We start from the raw sequence: 26,838 nt of genomic DNA, 5'->3' as shown, positions 1-26,838 counted from the left end.
AAAGTTAGATGTAGGAGAATAATATTTTTTTAAAAAATTGTAGGAGATTTGGGAGAAATTATTCTTATCATACATCTAATAATAATTTGAGATTACCATTATACATAGCCCTCAACTAATCTTTACATGCCATAAATTTAAAATTTTTAATTCAGAAAAAAGAATTAATATTATTCTATAATGTGTTATGCGGACATTAATTCAAACCAAACTGTATAATAATTTTTCTTTGGAGTTGAAATTGTTACCACTTTTTAAAAAATTTATTCAAAGTTGATTATTAGTTGTCGTATTGTAGTCTGTGTTTAAAGAGTTAAAATTGGAATAGTTTGCTAATTTTCTTTTAAGAAATGACCCATTTGGAAGAGAAAGGAAATGAAATGTATTGTGATTTCTGAGATTTGAATTGATGAATGCCCCCTCACGCTAGATATGTCCCATGGTTCTACCAAATGAAAGTGAAAACTATTTCTATTACTATATCACTAATTATAATTTGTTCAACTATATTCACAATTCATCTAACAACAAAAATTACACTATATATCATTGATGTTTCCCTTGTCTAATCTATAATCTATCTAATCACAATATATAAGCAAAAAATTAAGAAATTGGGTATCTACCCGCAGCATTGCATTCCAAGGTTGAAGTCTTCGATTAGTTAAGATAAGAAATTCTCACCAGTCACTGCTTAAATAAAAGGATAAAATCTGAGGTCTTAGTTCTTGTTGCAAATCATGCATTGTTGTTCTTTGTGATACTTGTAGCAAAGAATTGGTAATTTGGTGTATTCATTTTCCTTTGCGTAATGTTCCATGAATTCAAGGAGAACAAATAAAATGCTCTCTGTGGATCATGTGCATAATAATGTTCCTTGACATTGAGTATTACTAGTTCCATGTATGAGAAGTTTCATGTTTTAGGAGCAATGCGTAAAGTAGCTCATTCCAAGTATCTGGTACACCAGGGAGACACCAGTGGCTGCAATCTTGGCGATGGGGAGGTGCAGGGCCCGCATTAGGACCGAGATAATAGATGGATGAATGACCATCTTTTCTCTGAGATGTCATCTGAGTTACATTCAATATCTTGAATTTCAAAACTTCACTGGTGTTTGTGTGTGCTAATAGCACAGAATTGGCTATTTTGAATTGTGACCAGTTATCATTAGGCACCAATGAGGAACCAAGCTCTGGCAGTGTTTCCAAATTACAGTTTCCGCCTTTTCTCCAATCTCCACCTCTGCATGATACACATCAGAGATATTTAGTTTCTAATAACTTATGCATATTCAAATATGTTAATTCTTTTCAACCAAAGAAAGAGGTTTACAGAGTTATGCAAATCTTGAATAGTCAGAGTACACCAGGACTAACAGAAATGGATTGGTTTAAATATTCAATAGTTAAGAGTTCCAAACAGACTAAAGTCGTCCCAGTGGTAGATGATTTGGGTAGTTTGCACCACTTAATGAGTCCTAACCTTGTTGTCTCATTGTATATATAAAAAAAATAGTTATAGTTCCAGGAATATATACAATCCACACTTTCACAACTTACTCAGGAGAACAATGCAAGTTATACTATTAGTAGAGTAAAGGGAAATATATGTAATTTGGAAAGTGAAACAAATTATATACCTGAAATGGACAGGGGCGTAAGTACGAAAGAAAACTTGATTCTTAGGATTTACTGAATTTTGTATCCAATTCAATACTGTCTTTATGGACCTCTTATATGCTTCTTCTACCATCATTTCCAACTTAACTTCCGCACCTTCTTGGAAATAACAACCCCTGAACAATTAGAGAAAAAAATTCAATCCTTTCTCCAGGTGAAAAATACACATAAATGTCATACACTGATCATATCAAAACAATAAAAATCAGGGAGGATTGAGTTACCCTCTTATGGTTTTCTCATAATTCCACCAGTGTCCCGTGTTAAGAACTAGGACATCTGCATCTCTCCATTTCAAAGAGTACCAATCCATTTGATCCAATTTCAGGGTTGTCCTAATCTTTCTATCAGTTCTAGGAGGAGGCCTGCTTTGCAATACAAGAAATGGAGCTCTGTAGTATTCCACTGTACAGTTATAATCCTTGAATCTGAATACCAAGAACCCCTTGTGCTTTGTAATTGGGCTACCATTCACTTCATAGATTGATTCCTTGTTTGGAACTCCAGAAGAGAGCATGCATAATAGTGACTCCCATTGGTTTCTACCAATTGAGTCCCCAGCAAACACTAGGCGTTTGTTCCGCAGCGTTTCCAACATTATTGTTGCATTGAATCTGTGCTTATTGAGAAGTTCAATTTTAGGTTTACTTCGACTTTTCCATCAAATCAATCAGAGAAAGAATATGCTACAAGCTAAAATAAATGAAACAAGTGATCTCACCCATATGAACATAAACAAAGTTAGTCTTTGATTCATTAAAATACCTAATGTTTGTACTTTGTACTAACATGTTATTAGTCCGACTCAAATTAGGTTTGGATTCTTTAAAAAGGTTTTGGACTCAAGTTTTGTCAACTTCAAAAAACGTGGTTGGAAAAGTAATATAATTGATGATATTTAGTACTAATATCATGATCACAAAGAAGATACAGCATTTTATTGAGTACAAATAAAATTGTGGAAAAATTGCAAAAAAAAATAATCTAGGGTGTGTAAATTGACTAACAGTAATTTTTATAAATGCCAAGTTTTTCATAAAAAGAAAGATTAAGAAACGAAAAAAAAAGAAAAAACTCCTGGACACTACACCAAAATTAATCAAATATAGTTCCAGGACATTGACTAAAAGGCCATGAATGCAACTAATATAGGAAGGATCGGAGGGTTTAATCCATGGATGTTTAATCCAAAAAAAAAAAAAAAAGAGCGATAGTGCACATGTAATCATGATTTTATTTGATATAAAAGAGGATAATTATTGATTTTTATAATAATTATTTTTGAAATAATTTATAATTAATTGAGAGTATAATTAAACTCAAAATATGAATGGCATGAAATAATATTCTTAGGTCATTAATCGACAATTCCCCATCTCTATCAATGTGGCCATCCCAAAAGGATTCTAGTTCTGCACGAAAATTATATATCATAAATATTTTAGTGTGTTTTATCCTCATTAGACCACATAAAAATTTCTCAATAAATCATCTATGCCTATTGGGCTATTGGCCAAGTCAAGCAACTTCAGGCAAATTTTGTCATTTTCTCAAAGTTCCCACATTATCTAAAGAGTTTATAATTTTGTATACAAAGAATTATCAATAGCCACCAGCAATCGAGTCACTCTCAAAAGATGCCGGATAAGAATAGAGTAAGACATGATCAAAGTCAATATTCAATAAATCGTGCACTAACACTATAACGTTACCAAAATAGAAAAGTCATACACTAACATGATTATATATATATATATATATATATATATATATATATATATACTATTCCGAGTTTCTCTAACACAGGCACATGCCGATTTTGTCACTTAAAAATTAAATTGAAATTATTAAACAACAATTGAGTATACCACTTCCTTTCTTAATTTCTCAGCAGCCAAACGTTGCTGAAAACAATGACCAATTTTTTGTTTTAGTTCGTGATTGGTGTTTTATCCTTAGTTTGGTTGTATTCAAATTGAAAAGAAGTAAGAGTAAAATTTTTAAAATTTGTATGAATTTCATACTTTATTATATCATTTTTACATGCAAAAGTGCCAAAGATGACGACAAAAAAAAAAAAAAAGCATCATAACATAAGTGTACCTGGGCAAGTTGCAAGCTTTGGGTTGCCACCTCCACTTTGTGTAGAACAAATCAGGTCTTCCATTCTCAGAACACCGAAATCCTCCATCAAGGAAGCTGCAATCTTTTGACTGATACAAAGGGTAACTTTCATCCCAAACCCAGTTACCTTCAAACAAATCACACCCACCACCACCACCTCCCTTTTCTCCAAGAAATTCAACTCTATGCACACGTTTCTCTACTGAACCTCTTTTCTCATGCGACCAAGTAAACCTCTCTGATTGACCCGAGAACCCGAATTTCCCTGCGAGTTCACTGTAGTCCAAGTAGAAAAAGCTGCATATAACAAAGGTAGATACTAGAATAAATCCAGCAACGCCAACGGACGGTTCAAACAACCTTAAACGCTTCACTCTCCTTAAAGTCTCCAACACTGGCATAGCTTCCACGTATTGCTGCGGGGACCTCTTAGAAGAGATTAAACTGAATTTAGAGAGAGAGAGAGAGAGGAAATTAATTCAAATTCGAGAATCTGGGTAAGTGAAGTTGTGAGGAGTGAAGAGAAAAAAGACAGAGAAATTAAGATGATGACAATAAGTTCGTGAACCGTAAACGCAGAAGGGTGGCATGCAAGCAATGTTCATTGGCCCCTTTGCTAAGCCTTGCTTGATGGATCAGTTTCGGAAATATCGTGCGTCAATCAGAAGCCAAAACAGAAAAGTATTATGGGTGATGAAGAAGCAAGGAAGCTAGCATTCATGGCTTCATATTTACTAATTCTCTCTATTTATTTAATTTGGTTTGTTTGATTAAAACCTCTCAAAAAACAATTTGACCAACTATTATTTTAAGGACCGTGAGTTTTAATTGTTTTCTTAGGAATTGATTATTGGTTATTGGTCATTACTATATATCAGTGGGGAGGATTTGTTTCCAAATGGCAAAATCTGAAAGGTTATTTGAATTAAAAAGAAAATCCGAAGAGTTATTGGAATTTAGAAAATGGGTACATGGAGGGACTGAGTAACTGTAGACGGAGACGTGCACCACGTTGTTTTGAAGAAAGTGAGGGAAATTGGGCTTCTTGATTGGAACGTGGTTTCATGCGCCAAATGATGGAGCGTGGGTCAGTGGCATCGTTTTAACAATTATCTGGACACCGCCACCCCAGCATACGTTACCAAGCAAATTGTTTTTAAAAAATATAAGATTTATTAATCTTTAATGCATTTTAAATAGTCAGTAATTTTATATTAAATTATTTTAAGTATCTTTATTTTTTATAAATCTAATTTTAAATTTTGACTAAATCTTGGAGAACTAAAGATTCAATTTTTTGTAAGTTGTTACAACATTACCTATTATCATTAGAACATCTCCTATATATATTTGTTAAGTAATAGTTCTTATTTTTATATTTTTTTATTTTTACTTAATTATGATTTAATCATGGTATTATTATGTTTTAGATAAATATTATTTTTTATTAAATTTTTTATTGTTAGGGTTAGATATAACCAAACCAACTCTAATGTATTTCTTCTTAGATATTCATTCATCTTTATGCTATTGCTTAGTGTTTTACTTATTTACTTAACTTTCTTGTGAGCTGATCTTTCATAGCTTGATTATGATTGAAAAAAGACTTTCTAAACCTTGAATTGAAGTAAAACACTTAACAAACCTTGAATATAGGAATGATACTTGGCTTATTAGTCATTTTTTACCTTTAATTTTAATGTAACTTACTTAGTTAAGCTATTCAAAAGATTGGAGTTTAACCAAGGGACTTGGGCTCTAATCATATAAGAGATTAAGGTTTGAATACTCTTAAAGGTTGATGTTAATATTTGGAGTGTAAAGTGAATGAATATGGTCACAATCCATGGTCAGGGAATGCATATGCCAATATAATTGATAAAATTATCCGAAGTTTTTTGAAGTCTAAATTCCAACATTTTCATTATATTTGTTAAACTATTTTCTGCTCACCAACTATTTGATAAAATTCCAGAGACTTAACTAGTGTTTTCTTAAAATTCTTGCATTCATTTGTGTTTTTAAGTCAAGTTTTATTCCGATTGTTTGAATGGTAATCTGTGTGTCAAGTGTTATGTATTATGCAAATCTCTATGGGAACAATACTTTACTCATTATTTAACTATTGCGCGATTTGGTATGTTGATATAAAACAGATAAATGCTTTTACTTCTAAACCAAGTTCAATCAAAGTCCATGGTCCTAGAATGCATATGGCTAATGTTATCGATGGCGGAAGACAAAAATTCCAGTATATGGACACACCATTGCGACTTAAGGCGTCGCCATAGCGGGTCTCCCTTCACAAATAGCATCCATAGTGCCGCCATTTGACAACACTGGCATATGCCAATCTCCTTTGTCCAATTTCACTTCCACTTCTCTTCTGATTTTAATTTCTCCATTTGCAGTTGCAAAAACAACTTTTTGGGTTTTAAGATCGCAAGATAAGCTTGACCTGTTATTAAAGATGTGTTCTTCAAAGTCCTCAGGCAGACATAAGTTGTAGTAACATCTCCAGGGATGTTCTTGTGCTTCTTGTGAGTAACTGCCCTTCTAGTATAAGTACCATAATCAATAGAAGAAGTCAGAGAAGGTTTAGAGAAAGCATAACCTTTGGGCAGCGGATTATGTGGGAAAGAGAATAATAGAGTGAAGTAAGAAAAGAAAACAAAAATGAGGAAGGATAATTGGAGACGAGGGAGAGAAAAAGGAAAAAGCGAGAAGAAAAATACGAGATAGCGTGGTCTATTAGCTAGAAGATGGAGACGTGCTGTGATTCTCTGAGCCATTACAAGGGCCTGGGTGGGAATGGAGATTCAGATGATTGAGAGGGATGATAAGGTTTTGTAACAATTTCTCACATCCATAGTCCAGACAGTCACACAGAGGATTGCTAATGCGCTACACTATCATAGATCAAACAACTAAAAATATAAATCCTACATTAATCTTACAGAACTTATCCAATATTGTCATTTTCCCTTTGATACATTAACTTGTGCTATTTTCTTGGATTAATATGTGCTGAATTTCCTGAGGAAAAAGACAGAAAACACTGGAGCAATACAGCCTAAATACAACTGTAACCTGCTGTAACTCAAAATGTTACAAAACTATTCATGCAATTGACGGATTCTCTATGATTGAGCAATAGCTAAATCTCAATCTTGCAAGCAGATTGACAAACTTGTCACGAATCCCTCTTCAGTTTAAAGTGAACTGAGAAGTGTCAGTTTGTGTCTTTGGGGGTTTGTTAACCTTCAATTATGTATAATGCACATGCTTTATAATTATGATTCATGAATAAAGTATAGACACAGATTCTCCAGGAACTCAACTTCTGAATGCACAACACAGGCAAATAACCAAGCACGCATAGTCCCTAACTCCCTACCAAACACAGGAAAATTTTCATTTCAAATAAAAAAGATTCGTTATTGGAGTAATGATAACAAATATTACTGCCAATTCCAAACACATAAAACCGTATAACAACTCAGGATGATATCATCACCAACCACACAAGCCTCAAGGTAGATGCATGATATTATTATGTGAGCAAATACAAATAGATAAATAAAGTTGAACAATACAAAACTAGTTAATTACCAACACACAACTGGGGCAACAAAATTTCCTTCCATTTCTCCTAAGCCGAACAGAGTGTGTGTGGTTATGAAGGGCGTTCTGAGAAAGCTGAAGATGATTCTTCCTGAGAAGGGTCAGATTGGTAGAGCGCGTTCTGGTTCTGAGCTTTCTCCAGATAAGGCTTGAAGCCAATTTCTATGCTCAAGTACCCGAATGCAAGAGCTCCCAGCACCACTATCCCTGACCTAATCGCGTTCATCTTCATGTCTGACCCAGGTTTTGGACCATTGCCTCTTCGAGGTTCCTGAAGACACAACACAACTTTGATGAAAGGAAATAAAAAGCTGTAGCATAAAAGGTGCCAACGACACGTCGTTTTTTAACATCTCCCAAATTGGGAACAAACAACGACAAATAGCCAAACCTAGAAAAGAAAAAATGCAGAAGAGAGAAACTTTCTTACTGTTCTTGAATTCTCAGCTAAACTATCCACGCGAGATTGAGTCTGAGACAGTGGGTTTGAACTTCGAAGCCTTACGGGTTTCTGTTTAGTAAAAAGAAATGAATAATTCAGGTATTATAGTTCTTTTTTTTAATTTAATTAGAATAATATTCTGTTAGCAAAGTTTATATATATATATATATATATATATATATATATATATATATATATATATATATATATATTCTGTATGATAAGATTATTTTTATTTATCTTTATTTATTATAAAAATTGATAACGGAGTGGAGTAATTTCTGACGAATTAATTGAAGGATCTTGTCTTTTAAAACACAGTTATGGAATTAAAAAATATTAAAAATTATATAAAAACACATATATAAGCACATCTAAAAATGTTTTTACGTATTTTAATATTGTTTAATCAGTGCCTTTGCCTAATTGAAAAAGAGTTTGGAGATATTGCAGGAAAGAAGCTTTGGAGGTTTACATAATATTCTTGCTTGGGTTGTGAATAGAGGGTGTTGTTTATTCATGTTAATGAATATGAAATGTCATTAATCCTCAGTTATCCTAACTGGAGATTGTGCAAACACTCAAGCTATTGGCTTCTTCACCTTTTCTCAGAAGACAATAGTTACTGATAAGATCCCTGGGAGTTGGCATTATTCGTCACACTAAAAGTTTTAAATTGTAACAGCGGTCATGGTTTCATCACAATCCTGGGTGTTGCAAGAAATTCAGGGCAAATGCAGCTGCCGCAGCCACAATTGCGGTCACAGTGATTCCAAAAACACTCAAGTCGCAATGGCAGACAGATTTTTAAAACCTTGGTTCACACCCATTAGAAATTTGCAACACCTAAGGTCAGTTGAGGTTGATGAGAGCAACATTCGAGCCCATAGTAGACATAAAGGCCTGGCAGGTACACAATTCAGAGTCCATATGATCTTTTCTTTTTAATAATAATGATAGTAAATTAAAAGGAAAAGTCATATGTCTTCGTTCTGTGACTATATATATGATGTGTGCTATGCTATTTACTTGTTATACATCTATGCTTAATTTTTACTCTCTGTTATAAATTTGCCCATCGAATTTATGATAGGGAGAATCTTTACTCTCTGTTATACATTTGCCTAGTGAATTATGAAGAACCAATATGCGTATTGGTCCATCCTCTTCTCCAAGTATCAACATTTTTTATATTTCAAAAACTAAATCCATCCTTCAAGCAACTCCAAACAATGTACAAATAATTCCAACATATCAACAACATCAAAACAAACTTCAAGTCAGAATTTTCATTAACACTCATCAATAAAATAAAATAAAAAACACCATTTTAAACTCAAAACCTCAATTTTCTCAAACATTCATTTCCATACATTTGATTCCTTCTCAAGCAAATTTCATATCAATCCAAAGCAATCAAATAGAAAAAAGTTAATGCTTCCCTTACCTTGTTGGGTTTCAAGCTTGGGTTTGCCTAAGGTGAAGAAAGGAAAGGAACGATCCTTAAGTCAAGTGAGAAGCTTTCTTCTATCCCACCAACCCCTTAACACATAGGCATGAAAGCATTACATAAACAAAACCTCAATTAGATTTTGAACCAAGAATCCTTCATTGGGTCAACTCATGGAAGAGAAAAATAAGAAAAAGAAGGAAGGAAGAAACTTACCACATCAACAGAATCACTAAGATTCCAAGGGAGGAATGAGAGCAACTAAAATGTAAGAAACCTCTTAAATCTTCGTTAGAGAAATGAAGGAGATTGGGAGGAAAAGGGACAACGGCTAAAGGGGGAGAGAATTTTCATATTTATGTGACTAGGATTTTGGGTTTCATAAGTATTCTTCTAACCATACTTATTCTCCCTAACTCTCCTTAAGGTCTAAAACAAAAGATCAAACATAAAGCAGCCAAAACAAAAGAGTCACTAAGAGTCCAAGAGAGGAATAAGAGCAACTAAAATGTAAGGAGGCTCTTAAATCTTCTTTAGAGAAATGAAGGTGGTTAAGAGGAAAAGGGAGAAGGGCTTGGGGGAAGTTTTCATATTTCTGTGACTGGGGCTTGGAGTTTCTTAGAGACTCTTTTAATCATACTTATTCTCCTCAACTTTTCTTAAGGCCCAAAAAAAAAAAGATCAAACATAAAACAATCCTAAACAACAGAGTCATTAAGAGTCCAAGGGAGGAATAAGAGCAAAAATGTAAAGAGACCCTTAAATCTTCCTTAGAGAAATGAAAGTGGTTGAGAGGAAAAAGGGAGATGGACTTGAAGGGAAAGTTTTCATATTTTTGTGACTAGGGCTTGGGATTTCCTAAAGACTCTTCCAATCATACTCATTCTCCTCAACTCTCCTTATGACCCAAAACAAAAGACCAAACATAAAACAGCTCAAAGCACACAAACAATGAAAAGGTATTTATTTACATTATATTTTTCTAAACATAGAATTTAATTTAATTTCTCTTGCAACTTAGTTTATATCACTTAATCACATATTTTGACAATCACTATGTTACAAATTACGGTAAAAAAATTTAAAAAGTAAAATATTGCATTAGCATTTATTGATATTTTATTAGAATTCAAATTAACATTTAATGTTAATTTTGTCATAACTCAAATAAATCATAAGAAGAGATTTTGATTTTTTTAATAGATAAGAATAAAAAAAATTGATGACATAAAATACATGATTATTATAATTTTCAATATTGAGTTATAATTATGAAGTCATGTTTTAGGTAATTCAATAATCTATTCACTTTTGATCAGCTTAACCTTTTGTATGCATTTGGCATGCTATCTTTAATTTAGAATAGGAAATGGCTATTTTTCATTTAGATTTAGATAAGTAGTTTTAAATTAATTTATTAATTTAAATTATCAAATGGTTTTTCAAAATTTTAACTATTATTAAATAATAAATAATTTTTTAAAATTGAAACTAAATGATCTTAAATAATTAAAATTAAATTTTCTAATTTTAATACTAAAAAATTGTTATAAATATTTTAGGCATAAGTATATTTTTTTCATCCTTAAAATTTAGTGTTTTTCTTGTATATTTTTTTAAATTTTTATAAATTATGTTTATTTTAATTTTTTATCTTTGGGATCAATTTTTGTTATAAAAATAATGATGTCGTAAACAAAATGATGACATCATCATGTCATCACTTGATGATACCTTAAAAATATCATGTTATATCGATATAAAATATCATGTCATCATTAATTTACATAAACTAAAATCAAAATAATCAAAATTTACAGGGCTGAAATAGAAAATGACATATTTACAAGGGAAAAAATTATGAGTACATTACATTTACTTGCATATTAATATTTTTATTTTAAATATAAAAATTAATTTAATAATAAAATATTCCTATTATAGCAATGAAGAAAATTGCATAAAAATTAAGTAAATTTATTTTAATATGTAAATTGTACAAATTTTTATTCTATTAAAATAAATTACATATTAATATGTAAATTATTTATATAATTTGTTTAATTTATAATTTTTTTATAATTAAAAAATAATAATAACTCTTAACCTAATGATACATACAAAATATTATTTACAAAATTAATCCAACAAAACAAGTCACATAATGATTTATTATATAAAAGTTCATAAATCAATTCTTACTTTAATATTTTTTTTTCACTCCATTTAATCTCTTACTACATAACTATTATATCAATATCCTACATAACTTGAGTTACAATGTGTCAAATTATAAGAAGACCATAATTGTAATATAGCAGTTATTCATTAATTAAAGAGTTCTTGTAATTTGAATTGTGCCTCCGGTCATAATTATAGCTAGTATAATGAAAACCGTTGTTTTAAAAATTAACTTGGGTTGGCTGGTCATATCGGTCTGACAAAAAACCAATACTGCAACTAACTAGAACGGTTCCATTATTCGACCAGAGGTGTCATTGACATCATTAAACCAGTAACTAGTGTAAACCACCCCAATCTCTCCAACGAACCAGATGTTGCTCGCCAGACATGCTCCCGGTTTTTTCATTCACACGCGTAATAAAACGTTACACAGAATAAAATAACTCACATCATATATCTCCGGTATGAATTTAATTTAACCAATCCGAGCCTATATTTGTATAATGTGACCAATTCTATGTCAATTACATAAAAAATCATGAATGAAGTTCAATGTTGTCAAGATCACGAGTTTACTCGGAAACTTGTACGATCTCGTGTTTTTAGGACCTCCAGCAAGTAAGATCACAACAAAGGCAAAGTGGTAATATATAAGAGAGAGAAAAGTGAGGTTTAAATGTGATTTTTTAAAATTAAATATTAAATAATAATTAAAAATATGAAATTATTGTGAAACCCTTAAAGTAAAATAATTAGGATAATAGAGGTAGTGATTTTTTTGTCCATAGTTGTTTGTGTAGAGTGTTAATGCACACCAACCAAAAAAGTGGTGATTGTGTATTAGTGAACTCATATATAAAGAGGGTCACTCTAGTAAGAACATTGTTTTACATGAGAATAACTAATAATAATTATATGTTCAAGATTAAAAATAATAGAAGATTAAGATTTAAATATTTAAAATTTAAAATTAAAATATAATATATCATCAAATCTTTAAATGATTTATCAAATAATAAACATATTTAATAAAGATTTAATTTAACACTTCGTACAATATCTCAATTAATCAATCATCATCATCACTACTATGAACATTGATCCCACTATTATGATCAACATCACCATCGTTAGTGTTGGCATAACGAAGATAGTCATCATGCTTATGATAGTAATGGATTAATGATAATCTTAAAAAAAAAGTCACGGAATAATTTTATAAATTTGATTGTTGTTTTATGATTTTTTTAAAGATTTGATGGTTATGTTATATTTAAATTTAAATTTTAAATATTTTAATTTCAATAGTATATTTTTTTTTATTTTAATCTAATTATTATTATTAATTATTCTCATTTTTCACGTAAATCACTGATTCAGTAGTTTGAATGATAACTAAGTATCATTGTCAAGCCAATTACTGGCTCGAGTTTTAAAACAAATAAGGAAAACCATATTAACGTGTAGAAGCATGTCAATAATGGTTATGGCTCCTTTTCAGGCCAATAAGATGATATTAGCTGTTTCCACGCACTCAGTATCCTGGCATTAGCTCAAGGTTGCAACGAATTTTTAAAGAACTTAGCCTCGGTTTTAGGGAAAATTATTAGGTAATTTAAGACAATTAAGCATTCATGGTACAATCAATTCCTATATGATATGTATTTAAATTTTTCAATTGAGGAGAAAATTTATAACACGTGATTATATGTCATGTAATAATTAATTGGAAATTATGTGATTCAAAATTATCTAATAATTTCTCAAGTTTTAAACATGACTAACAAGACAAAAATAAGACACAAGAGATTGCTACATGTCTTTAGAAAGGTATAACACAATTTATGGAGATTATTGCTCCATTAAGAATTTTATTGTGCTTACATGGTTTGAACTTTCATGGAATTTATTTTTTAAATGACTATAAAGACGTGAATACCAAGGAATTTATTCTTTAAATGATTAAAAAGACTTGAATGCCAAGTTGAGTGTCTATATCAAATGATACACCAGTTATTCTAATTTAAAAAATTATCTTGAATTCAAATTTTTCGGAATTTTATCACTCATTGCAAACGAGTGACCTTACACGACTTGAGGAGGAATACATTCCATGAAAGAAAAAATAGAAAGAATAAAAAAAATTACTTGTATATCTAGAACACTCCTCAATGGAAGAACCCTATTTCAATTTTTAGGAAAAGCCGTAAGAATCCAATCCCCCCTTAAATTAGAGCAATATTTATACATTCATTTTTTTAAACTCTTATTCAACGTTCATAATTTTTTTCTATCTCTTTTTTCTCATCACATCATATCAAATTATTACTTATAATACTTATATTTTTCTCTCAGTAAGTATATGTGCATTTGGAATGTCCAAGTATTAGTCTTTCTTAAATTATTACTGGCTAGAAGTTTACGAATCATCTTATACGAACACAGTTTGTATTGAATCATTATTAGAAAATCTCAAGCCAAAAGCATATATTTTATTGTATTAGAAAGCGCAACTGTACATGAGAAACACAAAATCCTAACTAATGAACACCATAATAAACTCTTCCACCAGTCGCACTCTTGTCATAGTCATCATTAACATTATTTACATGACCCCTCATGCATGCCTTACCGTCACAAGCACATAAATGCATTACTCCATTAATGCATCACACGGTACTCTATTTGAAAATGAATCTTCTACTCTGTGGCTGCAAGAACAGTTGATCCTTCCACCTGATAATTCATCACATCAAATAAACAAAATATATCATAAGATATAAGTATCTAAGTTCATAAATGGAGAGAGCCACACAGACAAAATAAACAAACTAACCATGAACGCAAAAATAAATGTTGAAAGTCAATTTGTAAGTAACTAAGTAAATAATGTCACTATTATCTGTAGTGGAGCTTTCCAATTTTTGCACCTAACACTCAATTTTCCTAACACTCGATTTTCTTGTTAACCAAGGCCAAAGACCTTGTACCCAAACAAGACTTGTCAACCACTTGGAGGCAAATTAAACTTGCATAGATTCTAATTTTGCTATTAGGAATGAGTTACGAACAAGTATAAGTATAGTTTACAATGTTATTACCTCAGTGAAATTGTTGCAACTGGCAATCCTAGTTACATAACGGATGTTCAATTCTAAAATCTTAAGCTCTAAGGTTACCTTCAAAAGAGATATGGAGATTAAGCTTAAATTAGTCTAACCCATTCATTTTGGACACTACACCTTCCATTTAGTGAAATGTCGTTTTATTCATGGCCTTTTTATGCACTCCTGTTCTATTGTTCTATTGTCTCTGACCTTACACTTTTCCTTTGTACCTAATGCAGTCTTAACTGACATTAACCTTCCATTACTGTGGGGACTGATCACTGATTCTCTATTCTAAACAGAAGAAAATAATATTCTGCAAAGAGAACTGAGAGCTGTACCAGCAATTATATTTAAACTCATGTCATCTCGTTACCTTGAAAAATGCACCCCAGATTTCCTCTTCCTCAGCAGGGACTGCAGTAATCTTATTCTTTGGATTTTCATAGCATCTCAATCCTCCAACTGCTGTAGAGTAGAAACATCCTGTACAATTTACAGAATAACAATGTCAATAATAACAAAATACTTACAATTTTGGGGTATAAAAAAGAAACAGAACATATCAATATAAAAAACTTCATGAATTTGGTAATGTTATATTTTTTTCCCTCCTCTACTTGTAAATTTCTCATATTATGAATTATCATCATCTTGGGGGAGGAGGGAATGATCCAATCTGTGATCACTTGGAACAAATAGTTGCTAAAATGTTGATAATTGTGATACACTCTAACAAAATTAAACTCACCTTGAGGGAAAGAAGCAAGCGACTTTCCACAAGAACCTTTAAGCAAATCTGCATCATCAGCAAATGCTACGTAACCATCAGCTGTGATTCCCCAATAGAGAGGAACCTTGCCAGCTTGATCCTGTAAAAAAACAATGCAAGTTGAAGGTTGTGAGTAAAAATGACTAAAGATCATGTGGTGGATAGTCATGACAAATTGATGGGGTAGATAACTTACAGAAGCCACAAAAAGGGTAGAAGTGGACTTGTCAAACACTATGAAAGCAAAGCTCCCACTGAGATGGCATACAACACGATTGGCAGGGTAGGGTGCTCGATCACGTAAAGCTTTGTAAGCCTCAATCACCAAAATCACTTCATTGGCTGACTTGGCCAGTCCATACTGTTGTCTCAGGCTGCCCAAATTGTCTAGAGCCCCCTCAAACAAGCAGAATATCTCATCCTTAACAGCAAATGATCTGCCATTTTCCACTTAGCATTTAAACCAAAAATATAAATAGATAGATAGATAAAAAATCAATACGAAACATTGAAACGGTGCAATCTAGCTAAACACTTCACATATCTTACACTAACATACTTATTATGTTGACCTAAAACAACTACTAGTTGAGATACAAAGTGCAACATTTACGTTAAAGAAGTGTACAACTAAGTTACACTCATTGATTTTTTTTATGCATTTTCTAGGAGAGCAAAATGTTCTGCAAACATATTTTTCAATTTTTGGACAAAACTTGAATCAAGTTTCTTTATTTATTTACTGTCCACAATCAAATAGTAAGATGTAGGTGTTCCTTTTCAGATTCAAAAACATAATTTTAATAAAAAAATATTTAATGTCTAAAAAATATTCATCTGCGTTATTTAATTAAAAACCTTTATAACTAGTGTGTCTGAATAACACATGAGAATCAATTCTCTCACAAAATTATAATGACATCCTATAAAAGTAGAAACAAATAATTTTTACTTTTTTTATAAAAAAAAATTAATTAATTTTCAGTATAGATCTAATCCAAACACACTAAAAGAGAATATAAATAGATTCAACGGAGTTTTTTATTCTCCGGTCCCACCAATCTAATCTACGTTATCCTTATCTAGTTATCTTCATTCATATCCTCCTTGGGCCATAAAAGCAAAAGACTGGAACGAAAACAACCGTTCGGGAAATAATAGTCAGCATTTTGAAGTGGAAAATGCAGACGCAAAGACTAATAATTGAAAGTGAACATACCAGTTAAAGGGGCCACCAAATTTCACGTCTTTTTGTCGAAGAAAAGAAATGAAAAGTTAAAGACATCATTTATTGCCAACAAATATTGAGCCTACAGTGACGTCTGGAGGTAAAATATATTTATTTTTTATTTAATTTAGAATATGTAATTTATTAGTAGTAGAATTTAATAAAAAAAAATGTGCATAATGAATAAATACTACTTAAGATCATTGGTAGAAAGATTAAAAAAAAATCATAATAAATAAATTTTTATTTCATATTTAACAACAATTAAAATAAAAACAGAACAGAATTGAACATGAATGCAGACCGTGCTAACGCTAATTCATTTATCTTAAAGTTCACTCTAAACATTGAGCAACTATAGCACCTTTTTTTTCAATGAAAGAGCAACTATAGTACATAAAACAACTGTATAAACTATAGAGTGCTTCCGTAAACATAACGTCTACTAAAAACTCGATAAAAACCACATAAACAAAATAAAAAATAAAAAACCGTAATATTAGCTGACGCAATGATCTCATTTAATTTATTTACTTTTAAGTGTTTGAAATTTTCCAAATAAAGAAGGTCCAAGTAAAATGGGATACCAGTACTTTTTCTCTCATTTTTTCAACAAAGATCAACCCCGAATTTTACAATCCACAAGAGCCATGGAAATGGGTTCAACAATACACTCTGGGATCCATAAACAGTAACGTGAAAAGAAGCTCTTGTAACGAAAAGAGATCGTGACCTAGTTCGAAACGTTTATTTTCCTAACCATTATTATTAACTCGAACTTAAAATAACTGCTGTTCATGGAAAAAAAAACTGCCCACATAAAAGCATACTACAAAAGTACTTACGTGTTTCTGAAAAATAAAATAAAAATTTAGCTATAAGTCTTCAACCTCCTATCTATGGCCAGGATTCCATGCAATGACTGTATTGTTTTTTCACTCATCAACCGGTAGTGTATTGTTTTTTTTTAACTTAGTCACGACGTGGCAATCATCATGCAAAAGAAGAGCATCTGTGCCAACCACTTGCTTCTCTTTAACCGTATCATTGTTAAATTATAACTGTAGGAATTAAGATCACTCACCGATCGACCCCATACTATAGTCCAAACAGTTATTACACATCACAATGCTATTTTCTAAGAAATGACGCATTTTCTACTCTGTCGGTCATCTTTAACTTGTCTTCCGCAAAATATCAACAACTTCTATATTTATTTTCATCTCCCAGTTGTACGTTTTTTTTTTTCGGTAGAAAGACAATATCGGATGTTCATAACTCTCAATTTAAATTTGCAATAAACCGAAATATTTTTTAGCGAAAAAAACGAAAGAAAGAGAAGCTATCCATGTCTGTTTGGCTCCTGACAAATTTTAAAGATGGAAAACCTTCAAAAAGATAATTTTATTAAGTGCACATTAGATATTTATTTAAAAATACAAATCAACATTAATTTTTATAAATAATTGAAAATATCAATAAAATTTATTTAAAAAATTATTCAATCATACTTTCATGAAAATGAGCCTTCAAAAAGAAAAAAAAATGAAATAAAGAGGACAATTTTTTTTTAATTTATAGAATTACATAATATTAATATTTATGCATAATATATAGGTTAAATCATTTAATCAGTATAATTTCATGATTTTTACTTCTTTTTAGTCTCTCTAATTTAAAAATGATCTTTTTAATTTTATAATTTATATTTTAATTCTTTTTTAATCCCTTTAATCTCTTCAGTTTTGAAAATCGTTTTTTAAAAATTTTTATAATTTTATGATTCTTATTTATTTTAGTTCTTATAAGGACTAAAAAAAATATTTTAAGAATTAAAATATAAATTATAGAATTAAAATAATCACGTTCAAACCTCAGAAATTAAAAAAATAAAAATTATAAAAGTAAAGGGAACAAACTAATATATATAAAGTTAAATTTAAAACTATACTATTCATATAATTCTTCTATATAGTATTTTTTTATAACACTTTGTATCATTTTAATGTAGAAAATATTAAACCAAAAAATATTTATCAAAAAATGAAAATTTTAACCCGGCGTTTTTTACTTCTATAAATCTGTTTTCAATCATACCGTAAGACACTGCTAATCATTTATCAAGATCATAAGAAAGCATGCAATCCGGCAAATTAATATATACGATCAAGTAGCCAGTGATCCGAAGGATCAAAACTTTAATCACCAGCAGCAACAACCGATCACAGACGATTCTTCCATTCTGTGTCAGAAATTTTTTTACTTAATTTATTCATTTGTCCTTTAATTATATTTTTTAAACGCTTTCTTTTTAAGTTCAGTGAGCAACACGCTCTTAATTCCTGAAGCAGGAAGCGTTTCCAATTCCACCAACTACCAAATGCGAAGAAATGAATAATAACAGCGACGTGACAAAAACGGCGTCGCTTGAGTGATTCAACGGTGTGCATGGTGGAATTTATCACTTTATGATGCGTTTACCTGGGATGCCACGGTGATTCGTTGTGGTGTGTGTAAGCCAACTGCACGTGTTCCCCCACCTGCAGCGACACCGCCGACGCCTTGCTCTCCACGAACCGGTTCAGCAGCTTCCCCGCCGTCGTCTTCGGCGACGGCGTTCTGCTGCCAGCGGCCACCAGCTCCTCCGGCGGCGACACCACTGAACTGCTGAAGATCCCCAACATTTTCTCTCTCTCTCTCTCTACAAAAAATAAAAAAGAAGATAAAAAAAATTGTGTTTGCCCCTTCGCTCTCTCGGTTTCGCAAGAAAGTACACCCGACGGAGAATGGGATAGGAACTGCACAAGGAGTCTGCGTTTCGTTATAAAGAGAAGGAAGGGGGGCAATTCGGTCATTTCCTGCGTAAAAATATTGTTTTATGTCTATAACTCCATCACTAGTTGAAGAAAAATAAATAATTTCTTGCACGTGGGGCCCACGTGATGGTGATGATTTGTTTCGCACGAGAATCAGGATCAGATACCTTTTTGGCTTTAGCCGCTGTGATTATCATCACGCTGAATGGGATCATCACCGTTTGTTTCGTGGGTAGGGACAGAGGAATGGAGTTATCTGCTGCGGAAGCATCCAGATTTGCTTCTGTTTTGCTTCCAATGTCATGCATGCTGATATTCCCAATGCAAGAATTTAATTTAAGTATTTAATATTCTTTAATAGGTTTTTATTATGATATTAAATTGAAGAATATTAAGTGCATATTTGTTTAGATATTTTCAACATATTTTACATCTTACAAGGCATGAAAGGCAAAAGTAACAATTTCGTTACTTCTACATTGTAGTACATGTTTAGTTTAATTCGTAGTTAAAATTATTGTAATGCACGGTTTTAGCGTACATCTAATGAATAAAAATAAAATAAAAGTAAAAATAAGAATTTCAACCCTTTTGCAAAATATTTTTTTTGTCTCAAAAGTCATTTTCTCCCTTATTTCAAAAATGCTCTTATTTATCAAAAAGAGTGAAAATGGATTGCAACTTGCAACGTTAAAACAAATATACCCCAAGTGTTCATGACAGAGCACCTAAAAGCTACACACCTCCTAATTTTATCTAACCATGAACTTGAAATGGACACTATGTCTCCTCCATTTATATGGGCTACCTGATAATGTCTTTTATGTGTCTCTTCCTTCTATATTGACTACATTTGGTTTGTATGTCCGATCTTGACTGCTCTGTACTCATATACATGACCAGTAAAAGTAACATTTATTTGTCTCTCTAACATGCACACATTTTAGCAAATTAGTAGTTATACAAGTTTGTGGCAAAGACCTGTTTATGAAATGTCATAGAACATTCACAATATTATTCTCAAAGAGCATTCAACCATATATGATAATCGGTTTATCAAGCATAGTTTAATTTCTAAGCTCGGACTGCTTATGCAGGTCGACCAAATTCATCAAAGCAATGGGTTGCCCCGTAGTGATCCATGACCCACCAAACAATAATGCTAAGTTAGCATTGAGCTCCTTCATCCATCTCTTAATCAAATGAATCACAATCCACCAAGCATTAACCCTTTAAGGTAAGTATTATAGTGCTCTTGTTAAGGTCAAACTCTTTATTTTGTCTCAGTCAAACAGACCACAACCCGCCAAACACTAAGCCTATAAGGCGTAAGTGCTGCAATGTTAGTTTGGTTCGAGCTTTCTCTTCCATCTTGCTAGTGGAGACCACAACCCATCAAGCACCAGTTTTTTAAGGCTTAATTTTTTCATTAATGTTCTTGTTAGGGTCGAATTCTACCACCTTTCTTAGTAGGATGAACCACAAATCGTCAAACATTGAGCTTGTAAGCCGTATGTGTTTCAGTACTTTTGTCTGCGTCAAGGTTTCTCCTCTTATGTTTCGATTAGACAAATCATTAGTAATTTTTATTTAATTTAATGGTAACATTTAATTTGTATTCTTAACTTAATATGGTAAGACTCTTTTATTTTTTTTCATTCGTATAAGACTTAAAAAAAATTATTAGATTAAGAAAAATAATATATATTTATACATTTTATTCTCTTATAAATTCACTTTCATTCTATTTTTTATTCTTTTTTATCTTTATTTTTTTTATCACATCACATATTGACTTACTATATCTATTATTTTCTCTCTCTATTTTTTGTCCCTCCACTCCGATATACACCCCAAAACAGGAGCAACATTTAGATTAAATCCACCATGCATAGCATCCTTTGTTAATGTAAAAGACCAACAAACATATGCATGTTAATTTTTTTTTTATAAACAATTAGTTATTAATTTATGATAGCGGATGAATTTTATCTTTTTTTTTCTTCGTCATTAAGTCAACATTATATCTCTATAATGTTTGCTAACCATATCACCGTATAATACAATCTAAATAGTAAATACAATAGTCGTGCTATCACTTTAAACAAAAAGTTCTAATAATATCTAGTAAGTGTTAGAAAAAAAATATTGTTAAATATCACATGTAAGTTTTAATAAACATTTTCATTTATTATATCCTCTAACATTATATTATTAATTTATTTTTATTATTATTATTATTACAATATTTATTTTAATTTTTAATAAAATATTTGATCTTTAAATTAAATAAAAATGGACTTTAAAATTAACTAAAAATTCTAAAAATATATATTTAATTACTTAAAAATTTGACTTCAAAACAAAAAAAAAAAATCTGAGCATCTCCTTTGATGTTTTTTATATTTATTGGCTAGTGCAACAATTAATTTTACTAATCACTTTTAATTTAATAAATTAGTTTTATAGTTTTCATCTAAAAATTAATTTCATCAAACACTTTAAATTTAACTTGTTAAAACTGAGTGTATATTAAATTACGTTGCATAATTTTTAATTTTTACATTTAATTAAGGGGCAAATTCTCAATCGGTGCAAGGGAAAAAATACAGTGAATATTTAAATAAAAGGTTATTTTTATGTTTTATTATAGAAATTGAAAAATTAATAAAACATGCAATATAACTTTATTTTCATTAATTTCTTCACGACCATATCTTTTTTTTTTTCTTTTCTTTGTAATTCTTGTTGTTAAATTGTTAATGTTTGGATTAGTTTGCATACTGTGACAAATTCTTATTTGACTAATAATAAGCTATTTATGTCGAAATCATAGAATTAATATTTTTTTCACAGTATAACTTCACAAAATTGATAAAATTAATTAAAACTAAACATGGAAAAGAGAAGAAAAAAAAAACATTTAGGTTGGTAGTGGGTTATGGAGCAACAGAAAAGTTGGTGGTGGGTTCAAAACTTCCAATTGCGCACAGCGCAAGGTGTTATAAATAATCCAAACACAGTAGGGATGCCCACTGTTTCACCCAAACCATGGTTGCCACCCACAGGCCACAACACAACCACATGACTTTAAAGACAAAAATCTCTGCGAGTTATGTTCTGTTCTATATATACGTCGAAGCAGAATCACAGCCACGGGCATATATAACGTATTGCTTTTCCTTTGATGATGGGATGTCCCAGTCATATATACACATCAAAATCATAATCCAAACTCTCACAATGTGGTGGGGGTAAGATACTCTCATTCGACTTACTAGTGTACTGCTTTATATTCACAGGATGCTCTACAACCAATATTCCAATTTATGCATAACATTTAAAATAACAATAACATTATAAAAGCAAAAGAATATTTCAAAAATAAATGTTATCCAAATATTTTGTCTAAAAGTTGAAAAAATAAATGCATCTGATTATAAAAAAAGATAAATTCCACACAAAAGTCATTATTTCCAACACCATATATTAATATATAGCGTCTAAGGTAAACTGGTCTAGCTCAGTTGGTTGAATAGGATGTGCGAGTTATTGTAAATTTTGTGATACTATCTCTGATTCCTATAGATAAAAAAAGTATATAGCCTCTAAGCATAAATAGTTATCCCAATATACATATTAGAAATTTTAAAGTTGTGGATGAGGTTTGGTCCTTTTTTGTGTTGTTCTTCTTCGTCTCACCTAGTTGTAGATATGGGATGAAAAATCATCTACTAGTCTAGCCCAATTGTGTGCGACAACAAAGGTCTTGCTCACAGACCTCAGAAAGAGTCACATTGTGACTTCCTCATTTAGATATGGGTTAATTGACAAGTTAAAAAAGATAAATTCCACACAAAAGTCATTATTTCCAACACCATATATTAATATATAGCCTCTAAGGTAAAAGGGTCTAGCTTAGTTGGTTGAGCAGGATGTGTGAGTTATTGTGAATCTCCTAACATTGTCTTCGATTCTTTCGATTCCTATGGATCAAAAAATTGTATAGCCTCTAAGCATAAATAGTTGTCCCAATATACATATTAGAAATTTTAAGGTTGTGGATGAGGTTCAATCGGTTAGAATCATCTTCCAATAGAATGTATTGTTTGGTCTTTCTTTGTGCTGCTCTTTTTTGCTTGGCCCAATTGTAGATATCGGATGAAAAATCATCTATTTGTCTAGCCCAATTGTGTGCGACAGTAGAGGTCTTGCTCACAGACCTCATGAAGAGTCACATTGTGACTTCCTCGTTTAGATATGGGTTAATTGACAAGTTAAGGTTATGTTTTTATCTTTAGTTGAAGACAACTCTTACTCTAATCTTCCCCTTCTTTTATTTTCAATTGCATAGATATATGAAAGGTTTTGTTTTTTTTGTGTGATTCCAGCAAGATTATGTGTTGACGATATTCGATCTGTGTGATGCTATATTTTTTTTAAATCTTTTTTTAGATCTGATAGAGGTTGGAGGAAATAATGATTTTTTAGTTGTTTATTTATTTTTAGATAAAATAAAGATAGTTAAAGTTTTTTGTCATCATTAAAAGGCCCGATGTTACATTTGATTCATTATATTTCATAGTTGTTTCGCTTTGATATATTAAGTTTTAAAAGTTTCATCTAATTCTTTGTGTTTTTATAATGTATCATTTTAGTCATTTTCTAATATTTAAAAGTTAACAGAGTACTAACATTCCTAATAAAAAAAATGAAAAAAAGATCAAAATGGTATATTTCAAAAACAACCAAAATAAAACTTAATATATCAAATGAAACAATTAAAAAACATAATGAAACAAAAATTATATTTAACCTATAATTAAAATTCTTGAAAAGACTACAAAAACATTAATCTTTCACATTCATGTAAAATTGTTCCTAAAACATATACTAGACAATGAATTTTAAATGTTTGGCGTTTCTCTTAAAATAACACTTGTAAATTTTTTCCTGAAATATAAAATAAACAATATTTTTTAAAGGTATGGATATTACTCTTGTCAATGGTTGTAATATTTTCCTCAAAACATATAATAGACAATCATTTTTTAAAATCATAGATAACAATTATTAAATATATTTATGGTTGGTTAGTGGGAAAAATTGTATTTTTAATATACGTTGGTTAAATCCATTGAAAAAAAAAATTTAATAGGTAACATTTTATCTACAATTTGTTTTATTTCTCTAACAACAGGTAAAAAATTATTGTCAGTTTGTTTATTTTAAACATTTGTTCCTGTATGTATTTCTCCTCTCTAAAGCTACAAATACGGTCTGCTTTAATTTATATCAACATTGGAAAAGATTTTTTTCCATACACTATGGAATGAATTAATGCAACAAATTTAATCCCAGATTTTGGTCCCATTCACTTGGCCTTTTCACATCTCACTTTCTGCCCCTATTGACTAATTAATCAAATCGCATGAGTACAAATGTTAATTTAATATAATCCTGTGGCTGTGGCTTTCATAATGATGCAGCGCTTCTTTATCTTTTTTTAATACATTAAACCCATTTTATTGAATGCATTAATTGCTTCATGTCATAAATAACTAATTTCAATGGGAAGAGAGGTAGATTGCTTGATTGCCACGAGCATCTTGCAAAGTTATTCACAACTTAGGTAAATCAAGTCTACAAAATTAATACTTCAAAAGTTATAAGATTGATTTGATGATAAAAAAAAGTCATAATTTGATTCTCTTGAAAAAAAAATTAACAATTAATATTTGTTGATAAAAAAATTTCAAAAAAAAATTAAAGTCTACAAAATTCGCATAAGTTTATTTCATTAATCAATTTTATTTCAAAATACAATATTTTTTTATAAGACAAGTAATATACATGATAATTAGTTTATCTAAAACTTAATATCCAAAGTTGTTAAGATTATATCACATAATTCAATAATTAGATTTGATGAATTCATATTTTATATATATAATATTAGGAGCAGAGGAAATATATATCCCAGAATTATTGCTGAATAAATGAGTCTCATCCCATATATGTGTGTGAGTGACTGATCAGTAGTGTGTTTTAAATATTATTTTTTTAAAAAAATATGAATTATTTTGTCCAATTTCTATTACACTTCCAATTGGCGTCTTTGTTTTGGTCTGAACTTCCATTTCAATTGGCCTAGACAAACAACTTAGTTGCCTCTTGCGTGAAACCCTCGACTACACATATCAACAGTTTGGTGAACTGTCTTTTACATGGTTGGTTTGGTTAGTTTGATTTACATTCCAAACTACAATTATTTGGTAACTAGGGGAACATCTTCATTATTTAATTTCTCTCTTGACTCAGCATAGAAAGGAACATCGCCTTTTTATTACTCTTTTATTCAAATGGCGCACAAATCTCCTCCTTAATTGGATATTTGTACATGACATTATGAGAACGTAGCTTATGGAGTTAAACTTCACTAGCACTTGGACTTTTGCTTGTGACGAACAAATCACGACAGAGTAAAAAAGAAGCTTTATATATATATATATATATATATATATATATATATATATAAATAAAGGAAGAGGGAATTAGTTTCATACTCCAAAAAAAAAAGGTGTTTGTGAATTGACTAACAATAGCTATAGGATCTTCAATACGGAATCTAGATGGATGCATTTTGCACAAGATATATACTACGTACACGATAAAAACCAGCGATGCATGGGTTGCCTTTTCACCCTTTTTTTAATGTTTTGGTAATTCTGTGTGTTTATTTATTTTTACAGACAATAAGTATCCTAGTAGAGGCAATTATGCTTGGTATTATGTGTTTATTTAATTTAAAGTATTTTTTTAAACTAAATATGTTTTTAATGTTTTAAATTTAAATCATATTTTTTAATTCTTCAATTTAAATATTTTTTGAGTTTAATTATTCATTTTATCCTTATAGTTTCACGATTAATACATTTTTAGTCTTTGAAAGTGTTTTTTTTTAATTTTTATAATTTATATTTTAATTCTATTTTAGTCCTTATAATTTACATTTTAATTCTTTTTTAATTCCTATAGTTTAAGAGTGATGTTTTTAGTTCTTATATTTTTTATTTTAATTTCTTTTTAGTCTTTACTATAAGTAATGTTATCAATTATAATTAATTATAAAATATTAGTAAGTAATTCATAACTAATTTATTGTAAGATAATTTATAATAAAAAATAATTGATAATTTATAACTAATTATTTTTATATTTTTTTAATAAGGACTAAAAGGTAATTAAAATATAAATAATATGGACTAAAAAATCACTTTCAAACTACAGAGATTAAAAAAGAATTAAAATACAAATGATAAGAACTAAAAAATAACTTTCAAATTATAAAGATTAAAAGAGAATTAAAAAATATAAATGATAGAAATTAAAAAAATTATATTCAAATT

The 26,838-nt window shown here is 30.3% G+C and overlaps 2 protein-coding genes and 1 long non-coding RNA gene across 4 annotated transcripts; all 3 read right to left on the bottom strand.

The window, feature by feature from the left end:
- Window positions 1-358: 358 nt before the first annotated feature.
- LOC100789071 (protein trichome birefringence-like 10) lies at window positions 359-4,638 on the bottom strand. 2 transcript variants are annotated; one of them, XM_006597512.4, is made up of 5 exons: window positions 4,360-4,638; window positions 3,786-4,250; window positions 1,907-2,296; window positions 1,643-1,798; window positions 359-1,245 (listed from the first exon to the last, which is right to left on the bottom strand). In XM_006597512.4, exons 2-5 carry the CDS (start codon window positions 4,205-4,207, stop codon window positions 894-896), a joined length of 1,320 nt encoding a protein of 439 aa, XP_006597575.1. In that variant the 5' UTR covers window positions 4,208-4,250; window positions 4,360-4,638; the 3' UTR covers window positions 359-893. The 2 variants fall into 2 exon arrangements, with proteins under 2 accessions (XP_006597575.1, XP_006597576.1); XM_006597513.4 differs by having other exon boundaries at window positions 4,375-4,638.
- A 2,579-nt stretch (window positions 4,639-7,217) lies between these two features.
- LOC100788003 (uncharacterized) lies at window positions 7,218-9,338 on the bottom strand. Its single transcript, XR_001384883.3, has 3 exons — window positions 9,320-9,338; window positions 7,861-7,941; window positions 7,218-7,701 (listed from the first exon to the last, which is right to left on the bottom strand). It is a non-coding gene; the product is annotated as an uncharacterized lncRNA (long non-coding RNA).
- Window positions 9,339-13,970: 4,632 nt separating this feature from the next.
- LOC100789239 (Wali7 domain-contining protein) lies at window positions 13,971-19,401 on the bottom strand. The gene is made up of 5 exons (NM_001255936.2): window positions 19,095-19,401; window positions 15,582-15,822; window positions 15,365-15,485; window positions 14,990-15,099; window positions 13,971-14,242 (listed from the first exon to the last, which is right to left on the bottom strand). The coding sequence occupies exons 1-5, from the start codon at window positions 19,295-19,297 to the stop codon at window positions 14,207-14,209; spliced, it is 711 nt and encodes a 236-aa protein (NP_001242865.2). The 5' UTR covers window positions 19,298-19,401; the 3' UTR covers window positions 13,971-14,206.
- Between the last annotated feature and the right edge of the window lie 7,437 nt (window positions 19,402-26,838).

Source organism: Glycine max, chromosome 15, assembly GCF_000004515.6.
Source record: "Glycine max cultivar Williams 82 chromosome 15, Glycine_max_v4.0, whole genome shotgun sequence".
Classification (NCBI taxonomy): Eukaryota; Viridiplantae; Streptophyta; class Magnoliopsida; order Fabales; family Fabaceae; genus Glycine; species Glycine max.
Note: the sequence above shows the minus strand (reverse complement) of the source record. Positions and strands in the feature narration are given on the sequence as shown.